Below are 12,240 nucleotides of genomic sequence, written 5' to 3'. Positions count from 1 at the left end.
AATGCTAGTTCAAAGCTGGAAACAGTGAGCAAGCTCACGCTTTTACTCAACTACTTTCTGCTGGATAGCCCAGGACAGTTTGAGATTCTAATCAGACTAGTCACACATATATCTTAATCCTCTTTCAAAAGTGACCTGCCCAAATTATAAAATACACAACAGACTATTACAGAAATCCAGATGCAAAAACAGTGGCTTTCTGACCCCACTCCAGAACACTAATGACAAGTAAATTTCTACACAGAGGTCATCTGTCGTTGGTCTGTAAATTACTACAGTAGCAAAGAAAACAGAGCTGCCTGTACCTTTAAAAGCTTAACTAATGTTCCTGTGGATATTTTTCAAGGTGAGCAGAGGTTTAAATAGTATTTGTTCTATATTTTCTGTGATAGTTAGCAGCATACAGAAGTGTCACTTCTATTTGCATATGCAAGAAGAAAAAAAAAAGACAACACAGCTTTAAACAAAATAAAGCATGAAAAAACCCTAAAAGGTAAACTTAAGAGTTTGCTAGCAGCAAACCAGGTGGTATTTTCCACCACTGCTCTCTGGAGTTCTCTCCGCAAAATGCATAGTAAATCCTGCAATCATAGTAATTCAAGAAACTGGGGTGGGGGAGGTGGCAAGGCTCTTGCTCAGTATGAAGGAATTCTTCCGACTAGATCCTGTAAGTTGATGTTTCAGAGAAAAAGTTGAAAGGTATCTATCTCCTCACAGAAACCATTTTTCCTGCAGAAAATTTTGTCACGTTTAAGTTCACCGATAACAGTGCCTGACTGATTTTGTTTCTCCTGTTCGTTGTCATGGGTCTGTCTAAACAGTAGCTCTCTAAACCCGAGATCAGGGTTCCCTTTTTCAGTAATGGTTTGGAGACTTCCTCTCCTCTTCCCATGACAAGCGAGTATCTGGCTATTGCCTCCACTTCCGTTTTTTACCATGCATCTCCATAATCAGAACATAAATGGGCTGGGTTTACCACAGAATCCTGCAGGTGGTATCAGATACAGGCCTTGCCACATGATCCTCTCTCAAAGCCTAGCTTCCAACAGGAAAAGCCTTGCATCCTCTCTCAGATGCCTTCCAGAGATCCCAGTCTCCCAATTTCCACCCAGCACCTCTCTCTTCCTTCCCCCAGAGAATCCAGGGAGGAGTTGCTTTTTTGCCTTTCCTTAGCTCAGTCCGGTTTTCAGGGAGGCAGCAGCTGGAAGAGGAGTATCTCTGCTTTCATCCGAATTAGTTACACCTCCTACGGGAAGGAAGGGCACGTGCACTCATGTGCAAAGTGATATGCTTCCCGCTTCCAATCTTACATACCACCCCCCCCCCCTTCCGTGTGTCAGCCACATGATGTAGTCCGTAAGCTTCATGATTTTAAAAATATTAAAAGACATGAGAACTAGCAGAAATTTATCTGGAGCAAGGTATGCAAAGATCTCTAAAAGAAGAGAAGTGAAGCTAAACCAAAATTACATTTCTGACCTCAAACAATTTGGTACAAAGATCTGTTTATTACCCAACAATGTGACAGTATATATACAAAGACAGTGTGGAATGTGACATTTACAGGAAATTTCAGTACATCATGCACAGATACTATTGCAATGTATTTTAAGAGTTCCAGAATGTTAAGCTGAATAAATATTCCTTGCTTCAAAAAGTAATTTTTACTTTTACATAAAAATATATAATATTGCACTCTTTACAAGGCCAGCAATTTTGCATATTGATTTGTAACAAGTGGAATTCTACTTTATAAAAATAAGCCTTTGTGAGCAACACCCCAAACCAGGGAGCACAAAAGTACCCCCAAACCCACAATGTTTGTATTTTTTTTTCTTTTCAATAAAGCACATCACTTCAACATAAGCCAGGAAGCTTTTCAGTCTGTATTTGGACCTTACATTAACATTTAGACAGTGAAAAACATGACTGCAGCTATCCCATACAATGCTGCTACAATATACACCATTTAAGATTCAATTCATACAGTATGTAGCCACTTGCTTAATTGAACCCATGATCAGCTTTTGTGTCATGGACTATGAGAATGTTTTTCTTCAGTTTTTCTAGTTTGAAAAGTTCTTCCATCAGGAAGTTGCAAGAATTTCTGAGACTGTTTGGAATTTTCAAAAGAAGTGTAAAGATTCCTTGTGTATGTGTCATCTTTATCGCAACTTGACAATTTCATATACAGTGTTTTGAAGGCAGATTAACCTTAAACATGAGAAGTGACAGCAGGTCATCTGTATGGCAATAGCGGAACATGTCAGTGATGAAAAAGCAATGCAATTTAAAAAAAAAAGGTAACTACATCAGACACACGTAGCATTCTTGCCTTACCGTTCCCACAGCTAGTAGGCACTCATTCATGGTGTCAGGTTTAGAGGTCTTCAAATCCATCAACTGAAATGTTACTTTTTGATCTGGCCTAAGAATTCAAATTCGTTAAGCCTTTCACAATAGAGGCTTATTTTTCTCCCCTCAAAAAATAGCACCTAGGAATAAACAACTTATTTGCACAGTGTTATCTGTGTAAACTCTTCCAAATGATCTGATGCCTGTGAACGTTGATTATTCAAGCAGTTAGATTCAAACATTTTACAGTGTATTGAACTTCAACAACACTAGAACAGAAGCACATCTGTGCCTTCTTTTTAGAGCTCTGGAAGATAAGCTGCGTGTGTTTTTATGTCCTGCCACAGAATTGCAATAGCTAGGTGTTACTAACTTAGGGAGTTAACATTAAAAAACAAAACCAAAACACGATCTAACTATTGCTTCATGATGCCATAAGTTGTCTACCCATTATTAAGACAAAATATTTTATTTTGGCTGTTGTAAAGACTTATACTGAACAAAGATGATGGCAAAAGTCACAAATATAAAGATAACAGGAAGTCAATTTTTAGCATTACAATACCATAAGATGGTGCAAAAAGCACCTACTAAGTTCTTTGCTTCTCAAAAAAAGCAATTTTAAGTGGTCTTGGATTTTTAAGTTTTGGGTTGCTTATCCCAGAGCTAACTATACCACGCTCAACAAATCAGATATACATATGCTGACATTTTAACAGATATTTACAGAACTTTACGCTGCCAATATTTTACAACATAAGAGGGAGAATAAACATTATCAAATTTTTTTTAAATACTTCTGTTCAAGAAGCGATTTAAAAAATGCTATTATGTTTTATATTGCAGCATTTTGACTTGTATGTTGGAGCATTTATGAGTCACTTTGCTGGTATTGGAGTATATGACCAGAGCTTCCTGGTGACCTGGATACGCTTCAAGTTTGTGCATGCACATACACAATTTTACAAACTTAAACTGTTCTTTTATTAAATCCATTCAGTCATTCTAGAGACGTTCTAACTACTTCAAAATCCAGTTAAATAAAAGATAGTATAATCTATTTTGGATTTAAAGTGCATCAGAGACATGAGTTAGCAGCAAAAATAGTCATCACCCAGCTGCATAGCTGCTAAGGAATGAATAGAACATGGGTAACTTCAAGCGCTGCTGGTCCTTGCGACACCAAGCTATGACATTTCCATCGCTATTAGCTGTGAACAAATGATGACCATCACAGGAAAACGTAAGGCTGAAAAACAAGACGACAATCTCTTTTGTATCAAGTCTGGCTATTGAACATGCTAGAAGACATTAAAAACCCGTAAGAGTGTAGCCAACAAAGATTAGCTGTCAGCTGGGGAGACCCAGTGAGTATGTCAGCATAGTAGTATGTTTGCATATACCTGCTTACTCATTTTTGTAACCAAACAGGCTGAACTACAGCTTTGTCTAGCACTTCGACATGCCATGCAGTTTAGTACTCGTTTCTTCCCAGTGTCAAAGGGCAGGATCAGCAGCAGCATCCCACCTTCTCCCTGGGCTGCCCCATCTGCTTCTGAAAGGAAGGCTTTTCAGCAATAGAATTCACTGCCCTCTGAACTTGCTTGCTGACAGAGGCAGAAACTAAATCCTTCAGATTTCATGGTACAGCATAGGACTTTTGTTCAGCCAGGCATTTCTTGAGCTTTAACAGCAGTAAAGCCCTTCAGTCATGCCACCGGTAATGTTAGAAAGCATGAAGGTCAGCATCCATTTTCTGTCTCATTTAAGCAGAAAATTTTAAATTATTCAATAGCTACTAAATCATTATCAACAAGCTTTGTGCAATACGCCTCTTAAGCAGGTAACAGAAAGACAGTAACTGCTATCAGAAAATGCGTTCGTTTTAAAAAGTGATCAGTGGTTTGGGTTTTAAATGATATTTCAGCAATGGTCAAAACATTTTTTCCAGAGTTATTAGTTACTACACTAACGTTAAGATGATAAAATTTTGGCATAACTGTAAGACCTCTGTGCAGACTACTGTACCATTGGGGATATCAAAGACTCAATCCTTTGCGTGCTGAAAACACTTTGGCATGGGAATAATTCTGCTTATATAAATCATCACGGGGACTCAAAAATCACACAAGCACTCTAAAATGGCAGCTGCCAGGCTCATCTAAGTTGCCTTCGCTCCTTTCTCTACTGTTTCCCTCCAGCATCAGAAAAAAAATGGTTAGGGAAAATGCAGTGTTTTCATTTATTTCTGAGGGAGAAAAAACTCTTGTCTGAGTCTGACAAAGTTATCTCATAATTTTTTACAGATTCCAGGAAAAAATATTAAACGTTAAGAATAAGGAGAGTAGCTATTGTTCAGTTCCCAAGGGAATCCTGCTAATTTCTATCTGCCAGCAGCAGAACCTAGTTATTACTGTCATTACAGATACGGTATACTTGCGCTCATTTTGGCTTCATGAATAATTAGTAGGATTACATTGCTCTTTTTAGACATGGGTGTGTACCCCCTGTTCTCATGTCAAATCCACATTCAACACAAAAAGCTATTTTGTTGTGGTGTTGTTTGTCGTCGTGTCCCACCCCTCCACCACACCCCCCACACCCCCCCCCCCCCCACACCCCCCCCGAGAAAAAAAAATATTTATTGTATAATTAAGATCTTTTTACCTTACAATAGGTTTGGCTGACTTTGAAAATGTTATTTCTCGTACTGGCTTCAAGTCCCACGTACTCCACAGTCTGAAAGAAAGAGTCATTTTTCTTCACGTTTAATTTTACAAATGTTTCAGTGATAAGCATAACTTATTTAGCAACAACTAGGATTGGAAACTGACCCTTCTTGTCCACCTTTAAAGCCAAATATCAGCGTGATATTTGTGTAAAAAAATTAATTAGCTGTAAGCCTAAGTTGTAAAGCATTTTAATAACAACTTTCAAACGCTTACCTTACAACTCCATTTTCAAGCCCCCCTGCAATCACGTTGACAGACACTCCTTCAGGCTGGTTAGAGAAAGCAACAGAGCAAATACTTTCCCTGCAGTGTACATGTCCCACAAGATCGCCATTAACTGTCCAAAGTCTCAAATCACTGCCTCCTCCAACTGCAACAGAACACAGCGTAGGAGTATTAAAAATCCCTCTAGACCACAACTAGATCTATGCAACTGTATCTTCAAGTGTTAAAGAATTTGACTTTTTGAAAGATCAGAAGGTTTGATGACCGAGCGATGTGTGCCACAGTAAATAAACAATTACCTCCTTCCCTCCTTTTGTGGCAGGGAACACGCAGGCCACCAAGCCACTGCAGTGATTTTGAAGATACCACTCATGTTTATGGAACGTTGTATTTACAAAGTAATATGCAAATTTACTTTTAATGACCACTTTTATTGTACTAACAGGGAAGCACTAATGGGGAATTCATATTATCTAATGTAAACAGCTAGTTCTTGTACCCTGGCTTGCATTTTTAAGCAAAATACTTAAAATAGCAAGCACAGTTATCCTACCTGGTTTTCTGGGATCATTTGATTCTATCAAAGAACCAATAGCCTAGCTACTGCTTTGTCTTAAAAGGGATTGACGCTCCCATCCCTTGCCAATTAAAGAACACAATCCTTTCCAGAAAAAAAAAAAAACAAACCACTATGATGAGCTACAGAAATGGAGTTGAAAGTCTCCATCTCAGTTTAAAAACTAAGTACTAGGTTTCTGAACCTGCCAGAACAATTTCCCCCTTGTCCTTTAGTATTACAGACAGTGGTATTTTGCTTTCTTTCCCCCTCCCCCAATTTGGACAAGTATTAGTTTCAGTTCAGTCCATGGAGGACTACAGTAAGAAAAGCTGGCTAAAAGACACTTCAGTAAGACCTATCTTACTCAAGACAAAAGAGAAAGCAAGCTGTCCTGGACAAAGACAGAACTGGGTCAATAACTGCCTTCTAACAATATGGATAAACAAAGTTCAGCTCTCTTCCTTCTTATTCTTTACCTTCCTGGATCAATGGAACAATATTTGTCATTTAGATAGAGCCTATTCCCCTTCGCAGTCTTAAGTTAATACACACAGGTATTCTTATAGACAGCAAAATATATAGACGCTGACTTAGCCCTGCTTTACAGATACACAGTCTTGTAGCACTCAACCAATCTTCAAGTCAATGAGCATACAGATTTATGAAATACTCAAAAATCCACTGCTCAAATAGTCTTAATGTTCTTGTCCAGAAACGGTACCACGTGGAAAACACGATAGGACAAAAACCTGCTTTAACATAAGATGAGGGAGAATCTATATTTGCTTCCAGGGGTACGGACACATTTAAAGTGATACAGTGAATAACAAAAATTCTGTCACTCTAATACACTGTACTTCCCTGAAGAGCCATACCTTTGACAACAAATCTCTGTTAAAATGAAAACAGCCAACTTGACAGAGTTTAGGTCTCCCAGGAATGTGTTGAAATTTAAGTCTCCTTATAAAGAGATCAAGCTGTTAGCTTTTATATTGCTACATTTTACTCAAAAGATCTGCCTAGTAATTTCTAGAGAAACTTCTACGGTACTATGTAAAAAAAAGCGCTCCTATTTGACCAAATGCATCCTCAGATGATTAACACACTCAGTAACTACTTTACTAGCAATTCTCATTATTTACTTGGTCTGCAAGTCAAAACTACTTTGCCAACTGCCAAATATACCTGAATCACAGACTGTTGCAATATCACCAGTTGTTTCGCTAGCTGAAACTGCAGTCACAGGACTCTTGTGTCCAGCCAGGCTCTGGACATAGCACAGCCTGAAGAAAATAAAGAGAACAAGCCTAAAGCCCAGGCTGAAACACAGAAAAGGTTCTTTGAGGAAAATATTTAAGAGTTACATTAACTTCAATCAACATTTTGCACAATGATAGTATTTTTCATATTCATTCTAGAATTTCAGTATCCTTCATGAGAAAAAAAAACAGTAAGAGTTTGACTTCACATTGATAATGCACAGAACAAATTCAGTTAACTTTAAGAGGGTAAAGATACCCAAAAGATGGAAAACGGGTATTTAGAAGGCAGCCACTGGAAATAGTTATACATACTTGTACCCGTTACATATATATTTGTACCTGTTCAAATCCCATATGATGCAGGTTCCATCTTTGCTGACACTTATCATTATACTATATGGTTTGCACACAAACAAGCTTGTTATTTCTGCTGTGTGACCATACAGATGGACTTGCGACTCCATTTCTATTTCTGAAGGCTGAAAGATAAAACATGAACTCATGAAAGAGAATTAATATCTTTCAGAAAAGGATAAGCCTCCGGACAAGTTCAATTCTTAGATTTCAAAAAATGGTTCCCACTGCTTTTAATGTCATCAGTTTAGCAACACTTAATGCTTTATTATGTTTAATGCTTTATAATGTGATAAGCCATACTGAACATCAATGTTCAACTTTTTCCTTCCAATGCTTTAGTCTCAGGAAACGTTCTGACGTGGTCCGATGAACTGAAATGAACAACTATTGTACTTCTGTCTCAATTACACACCTTGAAATCAGCTGATTCGCTTTTTGCAAGCCTGCTATTTCCACATGAGAGTGAAAATAACAGTCCTCAATATTTTTAGCATCTCGAGGAAGCACTTAGAAACACAGAAGGAAAACCCAGCTCAGCAGTTATCACTGTGTACAGTAAATTACTGGGAATTCCTCAAGTTGGTGCCAAGTTGGAAAAATATGCAGGAAATCAAGTTTAAATACAGCAACTGCTAGATAAAAATTAAAGCAGCAAATTTAACATTGAAATAACACTTCTTATTCAAGTTTTATCATTTCAAATTATTCAGACTTCCTGAAAACTGGCTAAGTTGAAGGAACTTCTTAATCAGAATACTAATGCTTTAAAACAACTTGCTGTACAGACATTAGAACAGACTTTGTAAAAAAAGAACTGAACATTTTTCTACTTGTTGCCGCACATGTGTCAGAGCGCCTTGTCTGCGTTTTTGCATAAGGGTACAAGATTCAACTAACAGGTCTACAAAAAGTTTAGAAGTAAAAAAAGACAAGATAAAAATATACATATGCTTAACAATTACTTTGTAGAAAATTTACATGTCTTTCTGCAGTACAAGGGACAATATAATCTATATAGTGTTGTCAAAAAAGTGTATTGACTTTTGCAACAGGAAGACCTGCTATTTTCCTCTTGCTACTGAGCATCTCATCCAAGTAAGATGCAGTTATGAAAGTATCTAGTCAATCTCACATGCAGATCCTTCTTGTATCCTTGCTCAGTTTAAAGAAAAAAAATATACAATTTTTCTTCCCTAACAACAAGACTTCTGATTTTCCAAAGAACTGATTTTGATAACCCTTTTACTGTGCACCTCCCATCTCCTTTAAACGTTTGCTGTTGATCTGCATTTCAACGCTTGAACTGAAAGCAGGATTCACCTGTAGCAGCTTCTATCTACAGCACGAACAGCAATGGTCTGCTGATTCTTCACTGGGTTATTGTAACAATACTGTAGTAAGACAAGCTGTGATTTTAGCACCAACTGTATTAAGGTCTAATGAGTTACAAAATAAACACTTCATGCCTAAAATACTATCCCCTTTTTACTTCCCACTTGTTTTTAGATGACAAAATCAGTATCTAGATCTGATGCAGGTCTGTATCTACCTTTACATACCAGGTCTTTCTGTTGGTTACCCCAAAGCACCACCTATAGCACTTGAGTGGAGAATTTAAACAATCTCTGCCTAGTTTTACTCCAACTGATCACTGAAGTGGTCTCTTTCTGTTTGCGAGACAACTGAACAGTCAGCAAGTGAAGGCTGGAGTAATTTTTACAACCAGAAACCTTTGGCTGAAGTTTTTGTGAACTTACAGACTTATCAAGACAGATCAGTTTCAAAGCAGCACTTTCATTTTTTGACCATCTTAAAGGCTAGGAAAAACAGAGCATCTGAAGTACAACATGAAGGTATTTTTGAATTCTGACAGCACGCCTTTGAATTCCCATATCCAATTAAAAACGTATCTGTTTTATGCCTGTGCACTGAACTTGTATAAATGTGAAACAGGGCAAAACATTCATGTTTCAAGTAGTGCTTTATAACAGACTGTTCACTTTATCACCGAACAGCTGACAAGATGCATACAGAACAGATGCTGGGAAGCACATTTGCATTCCCTGCAGCCCTGACTTGGGTAACTGACTCAACAACAGGAGCTACAAAATTGGCACAAGGTCAGTCTGCCTGGGGCACGTAAAACTGTCAGTGCTGAGAAATTCAGCAAAGACTGTCTCAAAGACAACATCTGTGCAAATGAACAAAAAAAAAATCACCACTTGTTCCTAGGAAATGGAGGGAACTTAAGAATCACAACCCTACTACCAGAGTTTTATTTTAGCACTGCAGAAGGCAAGTGTATTCCATTTCCATTTTAGTACCTCAAGAAATTTAAACTGGAATCCAAGTTTCAGAACAGGTTATTTACAAGTTCACTATTCTGGTGAGCAGTTAAGGTGCCCGACTTGATATCCAACTGACTGAAGCTTGCAGGCTTCAAGCTCTACTTCATTTTTTTTTTTAAACTCCCAAGTGCTGCTGAGCTCAAAGTCTGAGTGGCAGATCACCAGAAACTGAGAGAAAGCCAAGGAAGAAATCACTGCATGTTTTTGTGCTTTTCCCAGTCTAAGCATCTGCTGTTTGTCACTGTTGAAAATGGGAAACTGGGTAGGCACAGCAGATTGCACCAAGGTTCTCTCTAGCCCATGCTAATGTAGTGAATCAAGAGCATCAGGGAATACGATACCACAAAGTGTTTGCCGATGCTTGTATTAAGCTAAATGAAAAACCAGTGTAGTTGTTGCTATGGGTAATCCTATAGACAACACACCTAAAATGACCTGTCAAGAACATTGCAAACTCTTTGTTAGAATGATGAAGAGTAGAAATTACTGCTGGACAGAATCAGACAGAAGCTCAGAAACTCAGTCTGAATCAGAAGATTTAATTTCAAGTTCTGTTTGTGATTTCGTAATATGCTTATTTACCACATAGTATCAGTGCGATTTCTACTAGTATCTCAGTGTCTTTTAATAATGCATTAAGTAATGCAAGTTATTTTTCTCCCTTCCCTCCTGACAGCTTTTCCCCTTGGGGAACATGACAAAGTGAAAAGGCTTAGTGGTTACTATATATACCATCTGAGACTTCATCCTGGCTCCAAGTGCCTTCTGCATTTGAAATGTTGTTTATTTTGGGGAAATGTATTCCAGTTTCAGTTAAGGCTATGAACGGCTGTCTCCTTCACCGAAAAAGTTACTCCTTAATGTAGGGAGCTTCATTGTGCCAGAGAGCCTCAAGTCCAGGCCCTAGCCTGAATACAATCAGAGCTGTATCTGTGATCAGTTAATGCACCCAGTTGATGAGGGCTGACTGAAGGTTAGCAGTATGTGAACAGCTTCAGAAAAATCCACAAATAAATATGCTGAGATAAATCTATGTATTAATGTCAAAAAATAAATATTGAACAAGTACTTGATTGTTTTAGCAATATTATCCTGAATACACCACAGTCCCCTTTTCTCATACTTCCTTTTTTTAAAAAAAATTACTGTAATAGTGAATATGGTGAAATCCTTAAATATAAATCCTATCCAATGGAACTTACCGTATTGCTAGTGAATCTGTTCATATATGCTGTGATGACACCAGATTTACTACCTGTGAACAGCTGACAACTGTCTGGCACCCAAGCACAACTTGTTACCTTGGAAAGACAACACAAACCCAGAAAAAATTAGAACAGAAACTATTCTTACTGCTATTTCCATTATGCTATAGCATTTGGTCAAAATGATTCTTTAGTGGTTATCCTAAGAAAAAAACATGTAAAATACCTAAGCTGAAGAAATCAGAGAGTAAAATATACCTGCTGTATGTCATGTTTGTTATTACTTCAGAAGCAAAGTAAAGAGGGAAAATATATCCCAGAATTCACAGCTGAAGAGCAGTGAATTACTGCATACTCCTAGATCTATACAGCCACATCATCAGCCAAAATCCTTTTGGAAGAATCTCCCCAACCACTGGTGTGTAATGGAGATTATGCAGTGTTCCCTAACAATCTCTTCGACAATCTTTTTCAGAGGAATCCTAAACTGGAGTTCTGTTTCTGATGAGCGCCATCTATAATTTTTTCCTGTATTTATTTTTCTTGGCTTATAACCTAAGGTTTTATAAAACCACACCAATATTCCATAGGAGGAAAAAGCTACAAATATCTAATGCCTTCAAAAGGGATCTTTACCTAGTACAGGAACACATCCAGGAATGAGGCACACTGGAGCAATGAGGGATATGTTTCAAAGGAGAATCAAACAGATTAAAACCAGTTGCGTTTGGATGCTCATCTCAAAAATGAAAGCAAGACTACCTACTGCCAAGTCAGGCCACCACTTAAACTAGCGATATTCAATTGAAGACCAAGAGACTGACTTTTTTTTTCTTACCTGATGGAACTGTGAACTCTGTATAAAATTTACTGGAGGTTCACTTTGCTTGCTTTTCAGTCGTAAAATGTTATCGGCATATCCCCAGCTCAGGATAGCTGACCACTGAATATCAGTACTGTGCATGCTTCTCACACCTGAAGGCAGGCATATAATACTGGGTCACATATGCAACCAAAGAGTTGATCACCGAGTCAGCAAGAAAAAAATCTCAGGTCCATGTTCTACCACAAGTTAGAATACAAAAAAACCTCCAAAGTTTCTAAATAAGAACTTTTGTGTTAGGCTATGGCTTAATCTGTACTGTATTTTGAACACACAGTTTTCTGAAACCATGTAGCCATTCCGTGTTCTCCAAA

At 37.9% G+C, this 12,240-nt stretch overlaps 1 protein-coding gene across 2 annotated transcripts in view; it reads right to left on the bottom strand.

Annotated features, from left to right (window-relative positions):
* Positions 1-1,488: 1,488 nt before the first annotated feature.
* LYST (lysosomal trafficking regulator) overlaps positions 1,489-12,240 on the bottom strand; it is a 96,798-nt gene continuing 86,046 nt past the window's right edge. For both annotated transcript variants that reach the window (XM_005239146.4, XM_055809899.1), the window contains exons 47-53: positions 11,882-12,018; positions 11,041-11,139; positions 7,473-7,612; positions 7,057-7,154; positions 5,301-5,457; positions 5,023-5,094; positions 1,489-3,604 (exon numbers count right to left, since the gene is read on the bottom strand). In XM_005239146.4, the coding sequence (XP_005239203.2) occupies positions 3,466-3,604; positions 5,023-5,094; positions 5,301-5,457; positions 7,057-7,154; positions 7,473-7,612; positions 11,041-11,139; positions 11,882-12,018 (842 nt within the window). In that variant the 3' untranslated portion in view covers positions 1,489-3,465. The remainder of the gene's footprint in view (positions 3,605-5,022; positions 5,095-5,300; positions 5,458-7,056; positions 7,155-7,472; positions 7,613-11,040; positions 11,140-11,881; positions 12,019-12,240) is intronic.

Source organism: Falco peregrinus, chromosome 7 (assembly GCF_023634155.1).
Source record: "Falco peregrinus isolate bFalPer1 chromosome 7, bFalPer1.pri, whole genome shotgun sequence".
NCBI lineage: Eukaryota > Metazoa > Chordata > Aves > Falconiformes > Falconidae > Falco > Falco peregrinus.
This window is presented reverse-complemented; position numbering and strand designations above follow the sequence as displayed.